This window comes from Spermophilus citellus, assembly GCF_964194105.1.
Source record: "Spermophilus citellus genome assembly, chromosome: 2".
NCBI classification, from domain to species: Eukaryota; Metazoa; Chordata; class Mammalia; order Rodentia; family Sciuridae; genus Spermophilus; species Spermophilus citellus.
Window position 1 is genome coordinate 3,950,795 of NC_138183.1, and position 26,583 is coordinate 3,977,377.

Sequence of the window (26,583 nt, forward strand, 5' to 3'; positions counted from 1 at the left end):
GTTTTGTAGATAGGTATAATGGTAGTGACATGAACATAAAAATTATTTATCACACACACAAGGTGAAGGATGCTAGAATTGCCACTGAGGCAGCTAACTGTTCAGCCTTAAGACCTTCCACAGTTAGAAGCCAAAGCCAAATATCAGATTTTGGATGAATAAAGACATTGAAATTGAACTTTGCTAAATCCCTACTTTCCATGTTTGTTGAGATCATAAGTGTTCTGTATGATCAAATATGACGACCAGTTGTAGAGTGTAAATTTGGTGCAAGCCAGCTCAGGAATTAAGCCTAGCTCTGTCCATCTCTGGTCCTGCCGAAACCCTGGAAGACACTGTATTTAAAGAAAAGAGGGGTGGGGGGACAAAAACTCCTGGCTGTTGATCCATCCATGAGCTGGCACTTGTAGGCGACTGAGGTCTGGTTCCTGGGCAGATAACCCCATGTAGTAGCAGAGAGGAAAAACAGTGGTTAATGACAGTATATCTATACAGGTCCTCTACATCAATGGCAGCCATACCTGATCAGATTGAGTAGGGCTGTTTTTGCCACTGTGACCAAAAAACCTGACAAGAACAAATGTAGAGAAGGAAAAGTTTATTTGACGCTCACAGTTTCAGAGGTCACAGGCTAACTTCATTGCTCTGGTCTTGAGGTGAGGCAGAACATTATAGCAGAAGGGTATGGAGAAGGGAAGGAACTCAGGACATGACAGTCAAGAAGCAGAGAGACCATTTCCTTCACCAGGGACAAAATATATACCCCAAAAGCATGCTTCCAGGACCCACTCTTCCAGCCACACTCTACCTACCTACCTATAGTTACCACCTAGTTAACCCATTCAAGTATTTTAATGCACTGATTAGGTCCAGGCTATCTTAACTCAATCCTTTCACCTCTAAACTTTCTTGCATTGTCTCACACATGAGCTTTTGGTGGACACCTCATATCTAAACCAAAACAAGGGCTGATAAATCTGAAGGTGAGTCCCACAGATGGGGAATTGTGATTCCTACTCCTGCCCCTTCCTGTGAAATACCTAGATCTGCACCAGTCTCCAATCACAAGACAAAAGCTTCAGGCCCTTCAACACAACTTGAGGAACCAGCATCAGAATTTCTTTCAAGTAACAGCTATGTGTAAACCCCCATTTCCTGATACAGGCTAACACTCCATAATAGGCGTAAACACAGAGTACATCCCACATACTGTGCTGCTCACACCACATCTTCCTGAAGTACCAGAGTGCCCCCAGTCTTGTCTTCCAGGTACAGTGGGTCTCCCCAACCCTGATATGGTACACTCTGTGCCAAACCCACAGATCAACCAAAGAAACTACAGGGAAATTATTCAGTGTTATACAACAAACCTATACTCTAGGTCACACTGACAGAAGAAAGGCAGTACATATGGCAAGACCACTGTATAAAAATAGAAAAGGTCTACATCCCAACAGATGTACAGATCTCAACATAGAACCACAAGAAATATGGAAAAACAAGGTAATAACATTACTACTAAAATTTATAACTCCAGAGTAACAGATTCCAAAGATACTGACATGGATAAAATTCAAAGAATGATTTTTAAATCTAAGAGAACAGATGAATTAAGGAGGACAGTGCACAGGATATGAATGAACAATTCAGTAGAGATGGAGATTTTGAAAAAGAATCAAACAGAAATGTTGCAATTAAAAGCTCAATCAGATTAAAAAAAAAAAAAGACTCAGTTGAAAGTCTCAACAGACCAAATGAAGCAGAATATTGGAACTTGAAGATGACTCTGCCAAAATATTATGTTCAGATAGCAATAAAGAAAAAAAAAAAACAAAGGGAATACACAAGATCTCTGGGACACCATTAAAAATTAAATGTTCATATAATTAATATGCCAGAAGGAGAAAGCTATGTACTGAGGGCATAAAAAATGTATTCAATAAAATAATAGCAGAAAGTTCCCAAATATTGGGAAAGACATGGACACCCAGGTTCAGGAGGCATGTAGAACTCCAAATAGATTTGACCAGAAAAAAGAAAAGACAAAACAAAAACTTTCTACAATAGATTTCTCAGCAGAAGTCATATCTTTCAACAATAACGGTGTGTAAACTCACTCACTCTTCTTCCCTGCCTCCCTCCCTATGCCTCTCTCTTTTTCTCTTTTTCTTTCTGTTCTTTGGATTGAACCTAGGAGCACTCTACCACTGAGTTACACCCCCAGCCTTTTTATTTTGAGAAAGGGTCTTACTAAATTGCTGAGGCTGGCCTGGAACTTGTCATCCTCCTGCTTCAGTGTCCCAATCCCTGGGATTACAGGCTGCACCACTGAACCTGGCTTGTGAAATGACTTTAATTCTTCAATTAAAAAGACACAGACTGATTGGATTAAAAAATTAGATCTAATAATCTGGTGTGTATAAGAAACTGTGAAGACTTACATAAACTGAAAGTAAAAGGATGAAAAAAGATAATCTAAAGCAAATGGAATCAGAAAGCAAGCAGGAGTAGCTGTGCATATATCTGACAGAATCAGTTAGAAGAGACAATGTCACTATATATATATACCAAAGAATACATCAGGAAGATATAACAACTATATATGTACTGAATGTCAGCATCCAATTTCTTTCTTTTTTTAAAAAAAATCTTTGTTTTATTTATTTATTTTTGTATGTGGTGCTGAGGATTGAACCCAGTGCCTCATGCATGTGAGGGGAATGCTCAGCCACTGAGCCACAGCCCCAGCCCCTCAGCATCCAATTTCATAAAACAAATATTACTAAACATAAAAGGTAAGTTAGGCCCCCAAATAATACTAGTGGGTGACTTTGGTATTCTGTTGTCACCGATAGATAGATTATGCAGACAAAGAATATCAAACTAGAGACATCATTAAGTGACATTGTAGATCAAAAGGACTTAACAGACATCTACAGAGTGTTCATCCAATGGGTGTATAACATTCATTTTTCACATTGGCACATGGAAATTTCCAAAATAAGACTATGTATTAGGCTACAAATCAGGTCTTACTAAATTCACAAAATTGAAATAATTCCTTGCGTCTGACATAATTACAATGGAATTAAACTAAGAGACACTGAAGAAATATATAAACATGGAGATTGATATGTTTGAATGAACAGAGGGTCATTGATGAAGTAAGGAGAATTTAAAAGTTCTTTGAATTAAATGCAAATGAAACACAGGGTACCAAAATCTGTGGGATTCAGCAAAAGCAATACTAAGGAAATTTTATATCAGCGTTTACATTTTTAAAAACTTCATTAATAATGCATATCAAGGTCTTAGAAAACCAAGAACAGCTGTGGGGTGATATTGGCTAAATTATACTGTTATATATTGTGTGCAGTATGAATATGTAACAACAAATTTTATCAGTACATACAACTAAATGTACCAATAAAAAATGTGGGGAGGGCTGGGATTGTATATCAGTGGTAGAGTGCTTACCTAGCATCTGTGAGGCCCTGGGTTTGATTCTCAGTACTGCATATGAATAAATAAAATAAAGATCCACTGACAAAAGTTTTTTTAATGTTTAAAAAAGATTTTTTTTAAAAAAAGAAAATCAAGACAAATCAAACCCCAAATCATTAGAAGAAATAAAGATGAGAGCAGAAATGAATGAAGTAGAGACTAAAAGAATAATCAAAGGATCAATGAATGTAAGAATTGGTTCTTTGAAGAGATAAACAAAATTGACAAACTTTTATATAACCCAGAAGAATAAAGATCCAAATAAATTAGAGATGAAAAAAGGTGTCATCATAAGAGAGAGCACTGAAATTCAAAGCATCATTAAGGAATATTTTGAAAAACACTATGCCTATTATGTGCATTTAGAAATATGTAACAAATCCTATCATTATATGTAACTAATGCACCAATAAAAAATGTGGGGGGAAAATGTGGTATATATACTCATTGGAATATTACTTAGCTTTAAAAAGAGTGATTTTAAGGCATTTGCCAGTAAATGGTTGGAGTTGGAGAATATCATGCTAAGTGAAATAAGCCAATCCCACAAAACCAAAGGCCAAATGTTTTCTCTAATATGTAGATGCTAATTCACAGTAAGGCGGTGGGCACTAGGGAAGAATAGCATTACCTTAGATTAGGTAGAGGGAAGTGATGGGAAGGAAGGGGATGGGATGTGGGGATAGGAAAGATAATAGTATAAAACAGACATTATTACTGTATGTACATATGTGACTACATGACCAATACGATTCTGCAACATGTACACTTAGAAAAATGAGAAATTATATCCCATCTATGTATGATATATCAAAGTGCATAAATGTATTCTATTGTCATGTATAACTAATTAAAACAAAATTTTTAAAAATATAAGGGGAAAAAAGAAAAACTATATGCCAATAAATTGAAAAATCTAGAAGACATGAACACATTTCTGGACACGTATAACCTACTGAAATTGAATCAGGAGAACATTAAAAAAACTAAATACATGAATAATAACTAAATAAATAGATCAATAATAAACAGTAGTAAAAAGTCTTCCAACAAAGCAAATCTAGGACTGGAGGAATTCACTGCTGAATTATACCAGACTTTTAAGAAAGAATTTTATACCCATGTTCCTCAAATTCTTCCATAAAATAGAGAAGGAACCTTAATTTCATTCTTCAAAGCCAGTGTTATCTTTCTATCAAAATCTCTCAAGGACACAACAAAGAAAAAAATTGTAGAGCAGTATCCCTGGTGAACAGAGATTTCAAAGTCCTCAATGAATTACTTGTAAATCAAATTCAGTAACACATTTAAAAGAGCATATGCTGTGGTCAAGTTGGTTTTGTTACAATGGTTCAATATATGCACGTCAATAAATGTAATACAGCACATAATCAAGAATAAAACCACATAATCAGGTCTGGGAATGTGGCTTAGCGATAGAGTTCTTGCCTTACATGCATAAAGCCCAGGGTTCAATCCCCACCACCACAAAACAAAACAAAAACAAAACAAAGCAATAACAACAACACCCCTCCCCAATCATCTCAATAAATGCATCAAAAGCCTTTGATGAAGATCAACATCTCTTTGTGATAAAAGCTCTGAATAAATATAGAAGGATTGTATCACACCATAATAAGGATTCTATGTGATAAACCAGTAGCCAATATATTGGATAGGGGAAAACTGAAAACATTTCCTCTACCAGGTTTAAGATAAGGGTGTCTATTTCTCACCATTCTTATTCAATATAGTACTAGAAATTCTAGCCAGAAAAATCAGATGAGAAGGAAATAAAAACCATATGAATAGGAAAGGAGAAAGTCAAATTATCCCTGTTTGCAGAAGATACGAACATATAACAGAAAACCCAAAAGACTCCACCAAAAGACTTTTAGAACTGATAAACAATTTCAGTAAAGTAGCAGGACATAAACTCAACATTAAAAAATTAGTAACTTCTATATACCAGTTACAAACTTGCTAAGAAGTTAGGAAAGCAGTCACGTTCACATTACACCACATATACACACACAGATGCGCGCGTGCGCGTGCACATGCATGATACCTAGAAATAAATCTAAAGATGTGAAAAACCTCTACAATGAAATTACAAAGCACTGAAGAAATTAAAGAAGACATTCAAAGGTACAAAGATGGCTTATATTCATGGATTAGGAGAATTAATATTGTTAAAACTACCCAATGTGATCTGCAGATTCAGTGCAATTCCTGTCAAAATATCAGTGACTTTCTGCACAAAACTAGCGGGGAAAAAAGTCCTAAAATTCCTATGGAAACTGAAAGACCTTAAATAGCTAAGGTCATCCTGAGTAAAAGGAACAGTGCTGGAGGTAGCACTATACCTGATTTCAAAACTAACTTCAGAGCTGTAGTGATAAAACAGCATGATATTAGCATAAATACAGACTTATAGGACAGTGAACAGAACAATAGACCAAGAAATCCATTCATCTTTAGCCAGTTGATTCTTGAGATGAAGAGATACCAAAAATATACATTAGAGAAAGGAGAGCCTCTGTAACAAAGGGTGCTGGGAAACAGCATGCAAGCGTGGAAGACTGAAGCCGCCTCACTTTCACCCTGTGCAAAAGTCAGCGCAGAGTGGGTTAAAGAGCTTCATGTAAGATCTGAATCTTTAAAACTTCTAGAGGAAAGCAGGCAACACTGCAAGATCCTGGTGTAGGCAGGGTTGGGATTCTAGTAGCCCAGGAAGCAAAAAATAAGAATTGATGAATGGGATTACCTCAAATTAAAAAGCTGCACCACAAATCATCAACAGAGGAAGGGGACAACCCACAGAATGCCAATAATTCATCTGACAGGATTAGCATCCAGAATATACAAAAAACTTAGCCAAAACAAAACAATCTATTAATATATGGGCAGATGATCTGGATAGAAACTTGAGAATTTACACATGGCCAATAATTATATGAAAAAAAATATCTTTAGCCGTCAGAGAAATGCAAATCAAAACTACATTGAGATTGTATCTTAGAATGGCTGTTACTGAAAAACATTAGTTAATGCTTGTGAGGTTGTGGAGGAAAAGGAACTCCCACACTGGTTGTGGGAATGTAAATCAGTATAGCCACTATGGAAAACAGTATGGAGGTTCCTCAAAACTAAACATAGAACTACTGTATGACTCAGCTGTAACTCTCCTGGGTACATATCTGAAGGAGTGAACTCAGCATACGAAAGAGACACCTGTGTACCGGTGTTTATTGTGGCATCATTACAGTAGCCAAGATATGGAATCATCCCAGATGCCCATCAGCAGATGAATGGATTAAAAAATGGCATGTGTATATATACAATGGGGTATTCAGCTGTAAAGAATGAAATTCTGCCATTTGCATGGAAATAGATGGAGCTGGAAGACATAATGATAAGTAAAATAAGCTAGACCCAAGAAGATAAATATTGCATGTTTTCTCTCATGTGTGGAAACAAAAGAGGGAATATTGGTCTTGCTGGGGATAGAGTGGGTGGAAAAGGGAGGAAAAGGAGGAGCATGATCAAAGCTCCTTGTGCGTGTATGGAAATGCCACAGTGAAACCCATCATTTGGTACAATTAGTATGTGTAATATAACAATTTTTAAAAGATTCCTCATGATTAGAAAGTATATTTTATTCCAACATTATAACTAATAGACCCCCTGCTGTTTAAGATCAGGCTGTCAGCAGAGGTGATTCTGAAATGCTGACATTTTAAGCAGAGACCTGAGTTAGCTATACAAGGATATGAGAGGAGAGCATTCCAGATATAGAACACCAAGTGCAAAGGCCCTGAGCAAGGACCAGTTTTAATGTGTTTGAAAAGGTCAGGATTAGACACTTAAGAGTAGTGTGTGTTAGCTTTTCATTGCTGTGACCAAATTACCTGAAAAGAACAACTTGAAGAAGGAAAAGCTTATTTTGGCCTCACAGTTTCAGGTGTCTTAGTCCCTGGTCGCCCAACTCCATTGTTCTGGGCCTGAGTGAGACAACAGGGAGGAAGGGCGTGTCAGAGGAAAGCTACTCACTCAGCTCATGGTAGCCAGGAAGCAGAGAAAGAGAATGCAAGGAGCCAAGGACAATATATAAACCCCAAAGTTGCACCCCTGTAACCCAACTTTGTCTAACTGTTTGTAGTGGGTGCTTCAGTGTGTTTGTGGTGCCAGCTCTCCACAGGCTATAAGGTGTGTTTAGCAAGTATGCAACACCGTGTCCAGCTGAGCTGCTCCCTTCCCTCCTTTGTGTCCCCACTGAACCTATGCGTTGTTCCACTAGAGCATGTAGTTCTTCATTGCACTCGCTAAGTCTGCCTTCCATGCTTCACACCTGAAGGTTGGTATGCCCTGAGAAGTATTTGAGTAAGTTTAAAAAGAAATGTTCCAATTTTGGGACTGATTCCAAAGCTTATAATTTAACTCTTGGGGGATTTTTAGAATATCAGAAATGCTTGAACTGAGGTTACATATACAAAGGGTCTCACAAGAAGCCTAAGATTTGTCTTTTTCCTGGGGATTAAAAAATATGGGTAAAAAGTTGAGAACCAAGGAGAAAAATCTTGTTGCCAAAAATATCCTAATGTGTTTTAGAGTAAAACCTTATTTTAGCATTCTATAAACCATTTGCAAAGAGAAAACTGCCAAAAACAGACTTTTCACCTAAATTACAGTTAAAAACTGAAAAACCAGCTAGGTCCCTAAGCCGTTTAGCCCTGACTCTCAGCACTTTGGCTGGATGGTTGCCATCTTTGTTTAAAATTGAGCTCCTGTCACTCTGTGCTCAGGAGCAGCCTGCATTGGGAAGACCAGATCTGACATTGTTGTCTTTTGAACACTCAGAAGGCAAACACAAAAATCTCACTAGACTTAGAGTAGGTAAGTAGCAATTTTTTTGGAATAAAACCAAACCAGGGGGCAGGATAACTTTCAGACTTATGAACTGTATTCTTTATCACTAATTGAGAATCATTTGTGATTTACCCAAAGTAGAAATAAATATGGCTAGAGAAATGTGCTCTTAAAAGGCTATCTTGAAAGTGGCGACCCAAAGCTTTTGACTGGTGATTTTCATGATGACATGCAGTGCTGGTGACTGAGAGTGCAGCAGGTACTGTGCCCCACCTCTGCACCCTCATTCGCTTAGTCCTTAGTGAGCGGTGAGGCTTGATAGGTTGGCCTTGTCCTCATTTGTAGATGTAATCCAGTTCACAATAAGATGACATTCTTTTCTATTTTCAGTTTTGTACTTTCACAGTAGATTCTTGCCAGTTGTGGTCCCATATTTCTGAGCACTTTGAAGTTGATTTCCTTTGTGATTTAACTGTAAGATTTATACTTTGGGGTATGAGCCAGCAACTTCCTGTATTTATGATTTGCTTTCAGAAATGCATTTATGCATTTCAGTTGATTTTTCCAGTGAATCTTTTGACTCACCAATAGCCAAATCGGTGAGTGTCACTGGATTCTAATTAAGTGTGAGCACAGTGAGTTAATACCTGACAGTTTCTTGGGGCCCTGCTAATTCGGCATCCTTGCAGATGAAGCTTAACTGTTTAGCTGGGTCTTTCTTTAGCATAGTGTTTCAAACAGGCCTGAATATCACCTCCTTAAGCATCACCTGGGGTCCTTAGGAAAGTATAGATGATTGAGCCTCCAGTTCCATTTTGGAATGGTCCCAGAACATTACATTTCTAATATGCATCCCTGGTTGATTTGATGCATTCTACAGCTTTGGAACCGTGTATTACCTAACTGAAAGGAAAGCAGATAAGAAAATGTTTTTATATGGCTGCAAAGGGCATTGCTAATCATTGATTTGGGAGTTGGACTATTGAAGTTAGATGTTACTGTCTGACTTTGGTAAAATTATCTAGCCTTTTTTGGATAGCAATATTCCCATTTATAAAATAAAGGCAATTCCTGCTTACCTCATAGTTGCAGTGATGATCAAGATCATAAATTAATCTGATGTCAATTTAGGGCTTATTGGGACTTTGGAGTCAGATCTAGGTTCAAATATTAGGTCTTGCCTGATTTTGCCTCTTCCTTGCTCTGTGACCCTGAGCAAAGGGCTTGATGTCTGTTTCCCTTCCTGTACCATGCTGACAGAAGTGCCAGTCACCCTGTAGTAGCGTAAAGAGATACACAGGGATGGTTGTAAAAGGCACGTAGATCCTGTCTTATAAATGTCTCATTCCTTTCCAAAAATAAGTTTTAGAGACCTAACTTGGCAGCGGAAATCAGCCATAAATGTGTATAGGAACACTTGGGGAATGAGCTGCTTTTTGTACATAAAGATAAGGCAGTTGCTCCCCTTTTGTGAAGAGCTGAGCTTTCATGATTTGTTCTGATGGTCTGTCTGTGAGCCTTTGGGTATAGAATAGATGTCTGTGATGAAGAGTGTGTGGTGAAACAGAAATGACCCCTGCTCACAGCGGGTGTTGGGTAACCAAAGTGTGGCCTAACCAGCTATTCTAACTTTTAGACATTGTTGGGAGGGTCATCAAGAGAGTAGTATGCTTATTGTTCTTTTTGTGGAAACTTTTTGTGTAGTTTTTAGATCCGTTTGAAGTACAAACATAGCCTCAGCCAGAAGCCAAGGTAGAATCAGAGGTAGGCATAAAGCTACCATTTGCTTCAGTGACCAGTTGTGAATGGTATCTTGTCTTAGGCTCCTCTCTGATGCATTCCATAGAGCTCTCCTTGCTTCATACACCTGTCAAAGGCAGAGTGATTCAGAGTTCTGGCCAAACTTTTCACTACATTGAACCCATGTGCTGATTTGTCTTGCAGGTGGTTTGTTGTGAGGAAAATGGGGACATTTGTCACACCATCCATCTTCTTTTTTCATGCAGTCTGGTAGCAGCCCTAAATGAAGAGCCGTCCAAGCCTTTAATGCACATCCTGGAGCCAGCACAACACAGTCAAGTGAGAGAATGGCCCAGCCAGCAAACGTTGGGGAGCTGCTTTCCATGCTGGATTCCCCTACCCTGGGCGTACGTGATGATGTGACAGCTGTCTTTAAAGAGAACCTCAATTCTGGTAAGCCAGGGAACATGATTTTTAATTTGTCTGCTCACAAGAAAAGATGAGTCTGGCTGACAAATACAAGTTTTCAGCCTTTTAAGGGTGTTCTTAGAACTACCAGAAGAGGGCATACGTTGGTTAGTTCATGTGGTAAGTGCTTTAAACTTTTAGTTACAGAAACACTCAGGTAGATATACACACAAAGAAGTGCGCACAGTACGGTGAATTCCATGAACACAGCTTCACATTTTTTTGCCATTTTTATTTCATCTTACCTCCCTCTAACTTCCTCTACCCTGAGAATTTAAAAGCAAAATCTAGGCAGAGTAAATCATGTGTGTAATTTTATTTTTCTTTTTAATATTTTGTGTTGATTGTAGTTGGACATAATACCTTTATTTTATTTCTATGTGGTGCTGAGAATTGAACCCAGGGCCCCACATGTGCTAGGCAAGTGCTCTTCCGCTGAGCCACAACCCCAGCCCCTCATGTGTAGTTTTTAATAAGTGTTCAATCTCTCTTTAATCAGACAGTTAAAAAATGTAAACAGAACCCTTTTTTGCTTTCCAGGTTGACAAAAGTTTAACATTGATTTGAGAAATGGGCACTGTTATAATAGGAATATAAATTGTTCAGCCTTTTTTGTGGGGGTGGGTACTGGAAATTGAATTCTACCACTGAGCCACATCCTCAGCCCTATTGTATTTTATTGAGAGACAGGGTCTCACTGAGTTGTTTAGTGCCTCCTTTTTGCTGAGGCTGGCTTTGAAATCGAGATCCTCCTGCTTCAGCCTCCCAAACCTCTGGGATTACAGGCATGTGCCACCGTGCCTGGCTTGTTAGCCTTTTTGTAGTATATATCAGTTAAATTGAAAACATACCATTTGGCCCATCTCCAAGAATCTGCATTATTGCCTTGAGTGAAATATGGTGAAAAATTGGAGAGCCCAAGTATCCTTCGGTAGACGAAGGGTTAAATTAATTATTATTCAATGGAGCAATGGGAACTCAGTCAAAAGATGAGATAGGCAGTCCATGGGTGCCATCACAGAAAGGTATCTGTGATATGTTGTTAAGGGGAAGAAAACACATACACAGACATGTCTGTGTGGATATGTGAGTGAAGATACAAGCAGGGAAGTTGAACTTAAGGGTATTCATGTAAAGAGTTGGGTAGGGTGGGTGGTGAGGGGACTTTCACTTTAACTTTGCATACTTTTTGTTTAATATGTTTGTTTTTTACGTATTTTATACAGTCCTAATTTTACCAGTAGTCACAGACTTTTGTGATTAAAAAAATAATAAAAAGTAAATGATAGCATTTCATAATGCTTTTAGGATATTTAGGATATAAGTTTGGAATTACCTTATTGTTAAACTCTAATGAATTTAGGGAGGCCCAAATACAATGCTTCATGAAACTCTGAGTAGCATATAAAGAAACACCTGGATTTTATACCAGCCAGCATTGAAATAAATTATAATGTTAAAGGAGGTAAGTGTTATAAATTACCCCTTTCTGTATTTAGACCGTGGTCCCATGCTTGTAAACACCTTGGTGGACTATTACCTGGAAACCAGTTCTCAGCCAGCGTTGCACATCCTGACTACCTTGCAAGAGCCACATGATAAGGTAACTGCCGAAATGTGGTAGGAGGGCATTGCATGTGTCTTGAAGAGTCATGTAACAGCTTCTGTGCAAATCCACGCCACAGTGTGTCCAGAGCTGCTTCCTGCAACTTCTGTATGCCACGAGGGACATTATTCCCAGGTTATGACTATAAAGAAAAATAATTTTGTTTCCTGAGAAGTTTGCAGAATAAAATCTATTTCAGAGTTTTTTAAAGATCTTTTTTATTTAACCCTGGATGTTCCAGCATCCTTTATATAGGAATACACACACACACACACACACACACACACACACACACACACACACATACACACACATACATATATGTATATTGGTTATATGCCTATAAAATTGAGGAGCAAGGGTACATAATGGGTTAAAGAAACATCACAATTCTGGTACAGTACTGCATAGTGATCTCTTGGCCTGTAGGGGGTTCATCTTTAAGCCCATGTTTGAGTAGAATTTTTAGGCTTTTATCAATATGGGAAAATCCCTAGGTACAGGTAATTGATATGGCTGATTAATGAATCCTGCTTTCTAGCACCAGGCTCTTGGAGGGCTTCATTGTGTTTGCCTTTTGCTTTTATTTTTGTTTGTGTTAAATAGCTAACAAAGCATTGTAATTGCACACTTTGGTAAGTCTTGAGTTCGTCTGTGAGAATGACTGCTCTAGATTTGAGGACCTTGCCAATGTGTGCCTTTTACAATACATTTTTTTTTTCTTTACCCTGAGCTGTGTGGTAACTTTCCCTAATGTCTGACTTATGTTTAGGGCCAAAGTATGTGTGCGGGATGTTGCAGCAGTTGCATCCTGCCAAATCCTTCATGGCTGCAGCCTGGGTCAGTGGTTCTTACAAGAGTGGAGCAAGAGACCGCAGAGGAACAACCGACCCCTTACAGCTCTGTATTATGGGGATCCTTTCTCACTGAAGGGTCACTGAGGAGTGTGCAAACTGACTGTTCTGTCACAGGCCAAACACAACTTTTTTCTTTCTTTTTTTCTCGCATTTTTTTTTTCCTCCTCACATGGTTTTGAAAATCTTGGATTTGATCTCTTTACCAGTTTACACCAGAGGAAAGACTTGAGGGAGTGGAGTCCATCGTTACTGCCTGTGTTTGGGTTAACTTCATTTGTTTATGTGAGGATGTCCTTTGTTCTTTTCAGCACCTCTTGGACAAAATTAATGAGTACGTGGGCAAAGCTGCCACCCGTTTATCCATTCTGTCGTTGCTGGGGCATGTTGTGCGACTACAGCCGTCTTGGAAGCATAAACTTTCTCAAGCACCTCTTTTGCCTTCTTTACTGAAATGTCTCAAGGTAGGGTGTTGGTAAGGATTTAAATGAGATGACATTATAGATACTGTCTCTGAAATGGTGACTGACTTCACACAAGCAAGCTTGATGTTAATTTCAGGATTTAAAAACTTGTAGGATTTCTTGTTTTTTTCTTTTAGCAGGGTTTGTACTTGGTAATTCTCAACTACATCACTACGAACATTGATACCTTTTGTCTAAGTAGTGAAGTAAAGTTTCATTCAGATGGTGCTAGCATTATGTTACTACATACTTCTTGATCTCAGAATTATCTAGCCTCCCTCAGTTAAAAACAGGCTGCAAATCCCCTTTTGCTGATAGAAAATGGCTTAAAGTTCCTTTTAACTTTAGAGAGGCATGTTTTGATAGCAGCCACAATTAAGATTTTGTTAATATAAGTCCTACAGAGTGGCTTTTTTTTTTTTTTTGCACTAAATGAAGAACATTTTTCTTCATTAAGAGCCAAAAACCTATTTAGATTTTATGATTTTAGTTTTGACAGTGGCTTGCTGAAATACTTGCTATAGTCTTAATCTGTTTAGTTCTTAGACTTGTTTCTTAACTGTAAAATAAGAATTTGTGGTTAACATTGTCTGACGGTGCCTCACAGAGACATGGTGTGCCCAGTAGTGTTGTTCTGGGATGCAGTACCTTTGTGTTCTTTGGATATAGCACCATGAATGATGATTTTTGTGTCTATTTTATTATCCCTAGAGATGGGACCCAAAGAGTCACATTGGCAGGGCCTTCTGTTTGGGTTAAGAAAAAGCAAGGGCAGTTGTTTATGTATTTATTTATTTATTTATGGTACTGCTGGGTATTGAACCCAGGGCTTTGTACATGCTAGGCAAACACTCTGCCAATTAATTGAGCTACATCCCCAGCTCTCAATCAGTTTTAATAACTTTGTATTCTTTGAGCAAATGGATTGATGAGAAATTAATCCAGTTTTGAGGCACAACCTTTAGTTCAGATTGCAAAACATTTATCTTTTCCAGAAAGGCAAGCCTTGAGTATTAATCAAGATCTTTTATCTAGGTCTTCAGTTAGAATGTTATGTAAATGAATTAGGGTTAGTTCTTTTTGCTGGAACTCATTATGTTTTCTCATTATATTCTCATTATGTGTTTCTCATCTACCATATATTCTTTCTACTGGATATCTGCTACAATAGAAGCCTTGGTGCTTAATGTATAAATTAAATATATCTAAAACTTTATTTCTAGCATTGTAGATTCCTTTTCTAATAGGAATAATAGATGTCTTAGCCCTCATGGCATTCTCTTGATTAATGTTTTATTTTATAAACCTTAATTTCAGTTACTTAGCAAACATCCATGATTTAATTATGGGTCAGATGAGCTGCTGTAGCAAATCTGAGCTGATTTATTATCCATTGGGTATTAAGTGTACTCAGTTAGCCTGAAGTTATTTGACTTGATCCTTAAACCAAAAGCATGGTCAGAGATTTGTTTGTGGGTCTCTAAATACTGCTATGAAGGTGAGCCATTAAGTTGACTTCTTAGTGCTATTCTGATTTCTTCAATTATACTTCTGTAATAGTTCTTAAAACAACAACAACAACAGTGAATTGGGCTGGGGGTTTGGACTCAGTAGTAGTGTATCATGCATGAGGCCCTGTGTTCCATCCCCAGTACTGCCACCCACTCCAAAAAAAAAAAAAAAAAAAAAAAAAAAAAAAAAAAAAAAAACCCAGCAAATTACTTGCCAGTGTTTAGTGTTTTTTTAAATTAGCTTAACCTGACAAAATCATCTTAGAGTTTGGTTGAATGGATGAAAACAGAGCAATATTGCTGTGTTCTGTTAAAATATGCCTTCTCGTACTTCCATCCAGGTGCTGCAAGTAGGGTGCTCATCTTCTGGATGAGGAAGTGTGGGGTATTGGAAATGGTCCTCCCAGATTCATCACAGTATAGCTAAGGCTCAGTACTTGATCCTTAGGGTTTGGAAATGAGTGTGTGAGGAACGTCTGATTTATGACCCTTGGTATTGAGAACCTCTTCACACAACATGGTGCTGAGTGTGCACTGTACCTGACAGATGTTGTCTTTTTCCTCTGTAGATGGACACTGATGTCGTCGTCCTCACAACAGGCGTCTTGGTGTTGATCACCATGCTGCCAATGATTCCACAATCAGGGAAGCAGCACCTTCTTGATTTCTTTGACATTTTTGGCCGTCTTTCGTCATGGTGCCTGAAGAAACCAGGTACAGAGCTCTATATCCCTGTCAGGGTCTACCAGGTGATGCTGCTTTCCTGCTGATCAACAGGTCATGTGCTGTGAGGGAAAGATGTGTGAAATTTTATGGCTGAAGTGAGTGGTGTCCACTGGATAGATGAGGAAATACCTGGGTCTGTCATCTATAGGCACATGTGAGAGGCATGGCTGGTGAGATGCCTTCCTTACATTTTTGGCTTGGAAAGATTAGTTGTCAGAGAAACAGTGGCAGGATGTCAGATTTCCTGATTTCTCAGTTACATGGAAACACACCATCCATCTCTGTGGTTGCAGATACAGCCTAGCTTGTGGGACAATTTTTGTCTTACTCTGCTATTTTTGTACCAACACACAGACTTTGGTTCTGAGAGCCTATTCCTTGTGTATATATATAGAGGGAAGGGGAAGAAGCAACAGGCCCTAAGTAGCATTGGAGTTTCAAATGCTTTGGTTTTCATTTTCCCCACATTGGCAGTAGCACAGCTCTACCAAACTGATCCAGGAGCTGTGAGCCTGTGTAACTTCATATTGTTTGTAATCCCAGTGTCAGAGTCATTTTGTGAGCGAGTGCTTTGTCCTTCTAGACAGGATTGAGCAGCAGGCATAGGCACAGGCGATGCCAGCGTGTCTAGTAGGATCTTTGCTGGGAGAGCGCAGTTTGTCCATTGCTGTGGAGGAGCTGGGGTTTCAGTCAGTTTCTCCCACACCGAACAGTTTAAGCTAATTTCTGGATAATAGTTTTTTTTCTTTTTCACTCTTTAGTTATAAATCTGCTAAGCCTACATCCTGATTTCAAAAGGTTCTCATATGTTTGTTCCACAAACACTTGAATGTTTATTACGTGCCAAGCACAGTCCAAGACACTGGGGATAGAGAGGTGAGTAGGATAGTCCTTTCCTCAAGAAACATGTGCTGACCCTAGCAGTGGAGAGTGTAATTATAAATTACAGGGAGGTTGAGGGTCATTATAAAGGTAGTTCAGCCTTGTGAGAGTGTTTTGGGGGATGGCTGGAGCAGAGGGCAGAGATTAGGTCAGTGAGAGTCTTCCTGGGTCACACTGAGTAGATTGGAGTTTATCACGAGGCTGTATGTACAGAGCCATTGATGGATTTGAAAGCGGGGTGTCTGTGTTCAGGTCTGCATTTGAGGAAAACATTGTGACATGTTCTTGGAGCAAGGTGGGAGGAAGCGTGCCTGTCTATTTTGCACGTGTCAGTCTTGTGTCAATCTTGTTGATTTCCTTCTTAGGCCACGTGACAGAAATCTACCTTGTCCATCTCCATGCCAGTGTTTATGCCCTTTTTCATCGCCTTTATGGAATGTACCCTTGCAACTTTGTCTCCTTTCTGCGTTCACACTACAGTATGAAGGAAAACTTGGAGACTTTTGAAGAAGTGGTCAAGGTAAGTTAATACTGTTCATTTATTTGATACTGAGTGCATTATTCAGAATGGGCTACATTTGTAACTTCTGTATAAATGGTAGAAGTTTTGAAAAGAAATTTAGCCTTCCTCCAAAATCCCCTCCCCATCCCTTAGAAGCCACTAATTTTCCATCTTTATGATGAAGACTTTCTATTCTGGACATGTCATAGAAATGGAATTATATAATGTGTGCACCTCTGTGCCTGGCTTCTGGTACTTAACATGTATGAAGACTCATCAATATTGTAACATGTATCAGCATTTCATTCCATTTTCTTGTCAAAGAATATTCTGTTGTGTGGACATGCTACAAAAATCCACTCCTATAATTTGTATACCCCATTTTTCTAGCCAATGATGGAGCATGTGCGAATTCACCCAGAATTAGTGACTGGATCCAAGGACCATGAACTGGACCCTCGAAGGTATAGAAACTAGTGACAGAATGTTTAAGAATCTCTTGAGATTGCTTCTATTCTAAGAGATGTCCCATGGAGATATTATTGAAGAGTACAGATATTTGACTCACAGCATCATTCTATCAATTGATTGGAAGAACTTTATACAGCTGGAACTTTATATGAGTTTAAAGCATATTCCTCACAGAAAGTAAGTAATTCCACTAGCAGAGTAGGGGAGGTTGCAGTGCAGGTGCCTGTCCCCAGGACTCCTGGAAAGCTTAGCTCTTGGTGGTGCTGGTGACTGTGTAGGGCAGGTGGCTGAGAGCACGTGGGTTGAGAATGGCTATATTTCACACGTTGAGCCTTCCTGAGACCTTTTTCCATCTGGCTTAACCAGCTGTCTTCCACCCTCTGTGGGGCCCTGTAGGAGTTGCCAGGTTTGTTCTCTGTAGGTACTGAACCTACCTACAAAAGCTCCTGATTTGAGGATACCAGGCCTGGTGCAAGTGGAGCTCGGTTAAGACTGAAAATGAGGGAAATGAAGGAAATGTGGTGTGCTGAGCTGAAAAAGCTCCTCGCTGGCAGCCTGGCTTGTGCTCCCCTGTTGGGGAAACTGATCCACAGATATGGACTTTGGGGTCTCTTACTGAGATGAGAAACATGGCTTGTTTTCTGATCCTCCTATAGCAGGTCTCACCTCTCAACCAACCCTGCCTCTGTCACACCCTATCAGCTTAAAACAACTTACTGAGAGGTATGTTATATGAAGAGAAGTACAGAAAATGTATATGCAAAATTTAATAATAACAGACATATACAGGTAGCCAGTACCCAGCTTTAAAAATAGAACTTTTCCAATATGTTAGGAGCCTATCATGAGAGACTCTTCCTCCCTGTTCCTTGTTGACCTTACTACTCTTGCTTTTATGTTAGTTATTCTCTCATTTATTTGTCTTTATAGTTCTGCATATATTGTTTTGTTCTGTAAAGCTGATTAGGAAACCAATCCTAGCTAAGGAAGTCTTGTCACTATCAGGGGCAGGTCTCCAGGGACAAGGGCAGGAGCAGTGTCTGAGTATTGGTCTGGCTTCACCATCCTTGGAAGAATAGCAGTGCCTTCAGGGACATCATTGCCACAAGGTCACAGGCCACAAGTGAGGCCTGGGAAGCTAAGAGCTGCCTCAGAGCATCTAGCCAGGCCTTCAGTGGGTGCTGGCTGTTAGACATGCTGCTAAAACAAGGCGAAGGAAGGTGTCTACTTTCAACTCTCGGGAGTAGTTCAAAGCAGGATCCATCTATGGGGTAAAGTGAATGTCCTTTGCTGATATGGCAGAGGAGAGAGAGTGGAACTTCAGCAGCCTCTGAACTATTAGAAGACCAGTTATCTAGGCCAAGGTCACCTGGTTGTGTCTCTTGGCTAAAAGGGTAGTGCAGGGCAGTGAGAACCGTGGTGAGGGCTGAGGATGTGTCTCAGTGGTAGAGTGCTTCCTTAGCATGCAGTGAAACCCCAAGTGGGATCCCCAACACTGCAAAAAGCAAAGGGCCTTGGTGATGGCCTATAGTGTACCCATCTCTTGGCGGTTTGTTCTGAACCGAGCTGGTTGTCCCCTGTGCCTGGTGCCCAGCTATCAGCCTGTTTTCCTAGGGCTTCGCCTTGCCATTCTCCAGAGCAGCACATCCATGGCTTCTTTCTTGGTTTCCTTGGGTTCCGATGGAAAGTATTCTCTGGTGGCATTTGAGGAAGGATGCCATCGTTTGACTTGGTGGAGACACCCAGGCCAGAATTGGTCTCCTTCAATGGTTGGAGGCAGTACCATTGCCTTCCTGCTGCCAAGCTTGCTATGGAAATCCAAAGACATTTCACTTCAGTGCTCTGTGCATGCTGTTTTTCTTCTGGGAGCTAGGAGATCACTGGCTTTTTGGCACAGTGTGTGGAGGTTTTTCTATGATGCACGTTGGTGAAATTCTATTCTCATTGTCCAACTCAGAAGCTCTTTAAGCTCTAGGAAACTTTGTGTTTGGTTTCCTTTCCCTGATTGTCTTTCCTTCTAAAACTGCTGCTGTGGAGATCAGAACCTCTTGGAGTGTTGCTCTGCTTTTCTTTTCTTTTTTTTTTTTTCCTTTCTGTCTTTTTATTTCACTTCCTGTTGATTTCCTGTGTTTGGCTTGCAGTCCTACTCTTACAGTCGGCATTTCTACCACCACTTTTGTACTAAGAGTTCTTTTTAGTTCTCAGAGGGCTTCTTTTTATAGTAGCCTACGTTTGTTTCATAGATGCAATCTCTTGCCTTCAAGAATGTTGACAGTATTTTTGTTTTGTTTTCCCTGAATAGTCTGTTCTCTGCATAGTCTTCTTAGCTGCTTTCTTTTTTGCTTTGTTTTGTTGTTTTTAAATCTTGGAGGTTTTCTGCAAGGATTTGGTGATCTGCTTATCTTTGGATAGGAACACTTAAAAAAGCTGTGCTCATGGAATGGAACTCGTTGACCTTGCACTTTGTTTTGTGTTGATCTGAGCACCTGGCAGAGATTTTGACAGCAGTACTGTTGTTTTCCTTAAGCTGCTCAGATTTTTAGAAGAGTCTTCTGATCGCTGGGCTCATAGAGTCTGGCCACCACTGAGGGAAGCTGTTGGTGTGGAGGACTTGATTGGCCTGGGCGTTCAGGATGGGTGAGCTCACTTGGTCCACGTGTCTGGAATGTGATCATGCCCTCAACTTCTCTATAATACTTCACCCAGAAACTCCTTATTTTATTCCCTCCAGAGAATAATCCAGATTTCTGGTGAGAAAAGAGCCATTGCTTTTGAGTGTAGAATTGGGAAGGGACTTTAGGATGCTTGGTGCTCCTCTAGTGGCTCCAACTGTGGATGCCTAGGGTCCTCATTGCTTGCCACTCATTAAGGCTCGGTGCCATAAGTTGTTCAGTATCTTAGAGTTTCACAGTGTAAGTCAACTAACTGTATCTTCAAAGCATTGGTAGCTGGGCTGGGGATGTGGCTCAAGCGGTAGCGCGCTCGCCTGGCATGCGTGCGGCCCGGGTTCGATCCTCAGCACCACATACAAACAAAGATGTTGTGTCTGCCAAAAACTAAAAAATAAATAAATAAATATTAAAAAAAAAAAAAAAAGCATTGGTAGCTTATCACCTGGCTTCCTTAGTTTTGCTACCAGTTGCCACTTGCCTTCTGCTCTTGTTCAGACACTGTGGTGCTTTCTCACTTCCCCCATCTACTTCCCTGTGGGTGTATATTTGAAAATAAATAATCTTTACTCTAGACAGTGGGCTTTGGAAGGTCCTACATCAGTCAGCCATGTTAACTAGGAAGGCAAACATCAGTCAGCCAAGTCAGTTAACTTGGAGGCTTCTTTAGCCAGCTCAGAGCGCCTTGCTCGACAGGTCCCGCAGGCCATCTGACTTTGGAAGAAAGGTTCTATGGGAAGACAGACCAACACAGAAAGAGGAGCTGGAAGTACTGGTGACACAGGGAGCAGGCAGGGTGTCCTCTGTAACTTCAGAGAGAGTATTTGTGTACAGACATTGTAAATACCAGGGTGCTGCGGAAAAACACTATTTTGAGACCAAAGAAAGAGCCTTAAAAATGAAAAAGGATGGGCTGGGGCTGTAGCCAGTGGTAGAGCACCAGCCTTGCATGAGGCACTGGGTTCGATTCTCAGCACCACCTAAAAATAAATAAAGTGAAGGCCTTGTGTCCCTATACAACTTAAAAAAAAAAAAAAATTGAAAATTGAAAAAAAAAATTAGAAGGATGGCCAAAGTAATACTTCAATAAAAAAATTAAAAGATGAAGTTGAGAATATCTCAGAAAGCTGAGCCAAAGAGTAGAAATAGGTGTATCTCTGGAAGAAAGTTAGAATGGTGAGTGCAGGCCAGTATCAATAATAAGAATTAAAAAGAGAGGAGAAAACTTGGTAGAAGAAGAAATTGTAATAGAAATAATAATGTAGAAACATTCCTAAGAATTGAAGGACACGAGCTTCCAGATTGAAGGGGCTTACTTTGTGCACAGCCCCTTTAATGCAGAACAATTCCACCAATCTCAAGTTAGTGGAATTTCAAAATATTAGAGTATACACTTATCTAACATCTATGAGGCCCTTGGTTCAGGCCACAGCACCACACACAAAACAAAACAAAAGCCAGAAATAAACCTTTCTTAATAATAAACCTTTTTTCTGAAAGAAAAAGGCTAAAACATTTAAGTAAGATTAGAAATCAGAATGGTGTTATCTTCTGAAACCCTTCAAAAGTAAGAGAAAAAGATTTTTTGATCTAGGATTCTATACCCTATCAGGGATGAGACATTTTTAGATAGGCAAGGCACAGGGACTTACATTTCTCCCATTTAGCCTCATTCAGCCCCGGGAGAATGTCTTCTACCAAACTGAGAGTAAAATCAAGGAAGAGGACAGTTGAGGAAACTTGGGGACCTGACTTGGGGGCATGGTCAAGACGAGTGTCAGGATGACAGCTGCACAATAGGTGAGGATGGTGACCCTGCAGACTGGGAGAAGGGCCTCCAAAAGGGAGTTCTGCTGGGGCCAACTAATCCTCATAGATATTTATATTTCATTATGAAAAAAATTACATTAGGGATTGTTTCAGAGCAGCTTGAATAAATTTAGGAAGAGTTCATGATAGAAATTCATCATAGATAGAATTCATTATAGAAAACTGAGGGGAAAAAAATAGAAAAAACTCAACTCCAGGCCAAACCAAATGAGAAAGTAAATGTATCACAGTGTTCTCTTAGCCTGAGCTGCAAATAGTATTTATATTGTCTTAATAATTATTGAAATTGATTTTGGAAAAAAAAATTATTTTGAGAGTATTGGGAAGGAAGGAAGAGAGATATGGCAGTGACTTCAGTCTTCACCTGTAACAGGAAGTTAATAGATGAGGTCTAAAATTCATAAATCAAGAAAGGAGAAGCCAAGGGCATGTTCTAAGGAACTTGGAGGCGGGAGAATGGTTTAACTAATGAATTCGAAGCAGCAGTCAGAGTGGTTGTCAGCGTGGTGTGGAAGGAAACTTTAGGACTGTACTGTACCAACTCTTTAAAACTACCACATTTCATTGAGTCTAAGGTGTCATTGAATGTATGATGTACTTACATTTTAGGTAAATCTGAGAAAAAAAATGCCAAATAATACACACCTGATCAAATTATAGCATTTAATTTCAGAGATATTAAAGTATGAAAAGTTCATTCTAGAATCAAGGAAATATAGTGATATATCACTTTAATTAAAATAAAACATTTAAATGTATTCCTTCTTTATTATGATTCTCATTTTCTTCTCCAAAATCAATCTTCTCATGTGTATATATGCATCCTGACTCACTCTCTCAGTTAATCACCTTGTAGGCATGCTGAGGGTTCATGAAAGGGAGTCCATGACAGCAGAGTTCAGGCAGTGAGAGCCCGAGGAGCGCCCGAAGATCCAGCCCTGCGGTGGGGAATAGCTTGCTGTTGCGTAGGGAAGCGGCCTGGGTTCCTTATGTCCTGGACACTCTCATCTATGTTTAATACTACCTTTTCAACTTGTAAGATTTAAGGAGCATTCTGCAACCGTAGTGTGGAGTACACGTGAGCCCACAGAGCGCTCTTAGTGTTGTTAGCTTCTTCCTGTAAATTTTGGGACATAAAATGAGAATACCGGTTAGAGTTACTAAGTACTTGGAAACAACTGTTATCCAGACTTTTGCCTCGACCATGACCGTAAATCAGGTCCCCAGTTTCCTGGAGTCCCCCTCCTCCTAGATTTTATCCTTGATTTCATAGAAGATATGTTGTCGTGCTCCCAGAGCCAGCTGAGAGCTACATGGGCCATAAATTTGAGTCCTTGCCCATCTAAAAGTGTCTCATCCCTGATAGGCAACTTGGCTGGGTATAGATTTTCTAAATTATAAAGCATGTTGTCTAAAAGAAAGAAAACTTATACTTGAACAGTATTATATTTTAAATGTTCTGTTAATCATTAGGGCCCTTGTAGAACATCTGGCAAACACTGAAGAGTTGAAAGAGAAAAATGAACATCATCCATAACTCCAGTTCTTTCTTGTGTGCACTTTGCTGGGGATAGAACCCAGGGCCTTGAGAATGCTAGGCAAGCGTTCTATCACTGATGTACAGTCCAGCCTCTGGTTTTTAAAGTTCAAATACTTAATGCTATCAGATCTGTTTTGGGGCATGTCTTTGAATAGTTTTGTGTCCTTTTTTTCATTTAAGATTATATTCTGAGCATTGTGTCATTTAAAATTTGAAGACTTGATTCTTAAACTTTAGTATAGCTTATAATTTATAGAAAATAAAAATAATCAAATACATTTTAACAAAAGTCAGTGACAATGAAATACATTTCCATGGCCCCAGAAACTCCTGTGTACTCTTACCCATCCCTGGCAACCTCTCATCTGTGAAGCCTGCTTTTCATGGTGGTATGCTAGCATTTCTGCTTTATAATATATTCCCTTGGTTGTCCTTTGGCTTATTTCCCTTTTTCAAGCTGTGTTGAACAAAGCTGTACATCTTGGTGTCTGCCTGCTTCTGTGGGATGAAGTACTAGAAGTGAAACTGTGGCTCCATAAACAGGAGTCTCAGACAGTTCTTGAAATGCCCTCTCTAGTGGGAGTATCTCTATACTGTGTTTCTGGCCCAGGGATGGGTGAGAAGAGGCCCCAGTCTTATGGGAGACCCCAGGACAGCCTCTGCTGTCCTGTGCTTTTCTGCTCTCCCTGTGCCTTGGCTGCCTTTGCCCCTGGTGACTGTTCTTCATGGTTTATTATTTTGAGGCTGTGCCTAGTCTTTATTGATGAAATTTTTCTTTGAAATTAGCTTCTGTTAACTTTATGTAACCATTTTAAATAGGGAAGATATGGGTTGTAAGATGGACAGCTAGAATTTGGTGTTCTCGCACTGCTTTGTCCTTGAGCCAGCCTGGTTCTGCATCATCCTTTGCTAACCATAATCCCCTGGCTGGCACTGAGCTGGCCCTCTTAAGTATTTGATGTAATTGAATGGAATGCCATTTGTTTTATTTTGACTTTCATTCCGTTTTTTAGGTGGAAGAAATTAGAAACCCACGATGTTGTGATAGAGTGTGCCAAAATCTCTCTGGACCCTACGGAAGCCTCATATGAAGATGGCTATGCTGTGTCTCACCAGCTCTCTGCTCACTTCCCTCATCGCTCTGCTGATGTCACCACCAGCCCTTATGTTGACACACAGAATAGCTATGGTAAAAAGGGATGTTAGGACTTACCTGCTTTGCAGCTTTCTCTCTGGAAAGCCTTATGTATCTTTTGTTCTTTTCTTAGAGTAACACTGCACTTCCTAGGAACATCTATCTCCCTAAATGTTTTAAATTAGAGTTTACTTCTATTTTCTTCTAATTGGTTTCTCTTTCAAGTCCTTGATCTTCTTCCTGATAGTACTCCCACAAACTTGGTGGTGTGTCCTCAGCATTAACAAAGAGTTCAAGTGCTTGGTTCTGAGTTCCACATAAGGAATCTCTCACTTTCCAGGCCCGTGGGGTGAGACCTGCGGGGCTGCAGTTCTGACACAGTATGAATGAGTCTGGACAGCTGAGAGCTGTATTCCCATTAAACACCTGGGCTTGATGTGTAGGCTGCACCCACTGAAGCTGCCAGCCAGAGTGCCTCTTTGTTATCCTGACCAAGCATCAGACCTCCCTGGACTTGCATTTCCATAGAGCATTTAAAGAATATTTTAAATGCTGTTACTTTGTCCCCAAGGATGTGGGGAAGCCCCTCAGACTTTTCAGATATGGAGCGTTGAGTATGATCAGATGGTCTAGAGGATTGTCATGTTTTATTGGAATGACCTGAGGCCTCTTCCTCCCTGTGTTCTTCTTTGGTTTTAGGGAGTGCTACTTCTACCCCGTGCTCCTCTTCTCGGCTGACGTTGCTCAGTACGCCCGGGCAGCTACCTCAGACTCTGAGTTCCCCGTCGACACGGCTGTTACCTGAGCCACCCCAAGTATGGTGTCAAGCAGTGTGCCTATTTCTCCCCAGCCTTCTGGTGAAGCTGACCATTTTGGTCAGAATTTAGTGTGCAGTTGGGAAGTTGTCATGCTCTGCATTTCTGGAGACACATATAAAGACTCTTGACATAAGCAGAGAAGGTTACTGTTGCTACTTGGGCATCGCAGAGTCTAAATATGCAAAATGTAATTTGTGTCCTGATAGAGCTTTAACAAGATGCTTTTCCCAGTGAGGTTAAATTTAAACCACACATGGGTTGTAAGCCTTGTGGTGGACACAGTGTTCATTCACCATTGCTGACTGCCATGTTTACTTCCCAGGCTACTCTTTGGAGCCCATCTATGATTTGTGGTATGACCACTCCTCCGACGTCTCCTGGAAATGTCCCACCTGATTTGTCACACCCTTACAGTAAAGTCTTTGGTACAACTGGTATGTATGTCTCTCTTGTATTTGATTGGTTGGTTTGGGCTTGCCTTTTGTGATAGAGGAGCTTTCTTTTAGATCTCATAGTGAGTTTGGGGGCTTTTTGCAATAGTAAATTTTTTGACATTAACACAAACTTCTAGGGCTTTCAGATTAAGTGAAGTGAAATTAAAGAGAGAGATCTGGATCCTAGGAAGTCAACTGTAGTAGCTTCATTTGCAGCATTGGTTAGGCTGAGAAGAAAAAAACCAGTTTTCTAATAGTTGGACTCAATGTTGGCGTGTATTTTGCCCTTGTCTCTGAGCAGGTGGAAAAGGAACTCCTCTGGGAACCCCAGCAACCTCTCCTCCTCCAGCCCTACCCTGCCATTCAGATGACTATGTGCACATTTCACCCCCCCAGGCCACAGCTACACAACCCAGGAAGGTGCGTGCCAGCTTGTCCTCTGTCCCTCTGCCCAAACACAGTGACTCGGTTGTAAGCCTTGTTTTGTGAAGCCTAATTATGCCAGACAGAATTCCAACCCAGAGTGTGGTGGGTCTGAGCCCTGGGATCCTGTAGCCCTT

The 26,583-nt window shown here is 40.0% G+C and overlaps 1 protein-coding gene across 6 annotated transcripts in view; it reads left to right on the plus strand.

Moving 5' to 3' along the window:
• The window catches only part of TSC1 (TSC complex subunit 1), a 55,802-nt gene that overhangs the window by 12,553 nt on the left and 16,666 nt on the right, over nt 1-26,583 (plus strand). For 5 of the 6 annotated variants that reach the window (XM_081282550.1, XM_081282551.1, XM_081282548.1 and 2 more), the window contains 10 exons: nt 10,380-10,566; nt 12,081-12,184; nt 13,353-13,505; nt 15,586-15,730; nt 16,990-17,144; nt 17,517-17,590; nt 24,650-24,825; nt 25,471-25,586; nt 25,912-26,023; nt 26,325-26,443. In XM_081282550.1, coding sequence (XP_081138676.1) covers nt 10,461-10,566; nt 12,081-12,184; nt 13,353-13,505; nt 15,586-15,730; nt 16,990-17,144; nt 17,517-17,590; nt 24,650-24,825; nt 25,471-25,586; nt 25,912-26,023; nt 26,325-26,443 — 1,260 coding nt within the window. In that variant the 5' untranslated portion in view covers nt 10,380-10,460. Of the gene's footprint in view, nt 1-8,364; nt 8,401-10,379; nt 10,567-12,080; nt 12,185-13,352; nt 13,506-15,585; nt 15,731-16,989; nt 17,145-17,516; nt 17,591-24,649; nt 24,826-25,470; nt 25,587-25,911; nt 26,024-26,324; nt 26,444-26,583 lie in introns of all 6 variants that reach the window. The other variant, XM_081282552.1, reaches the window with a different exon arrangement.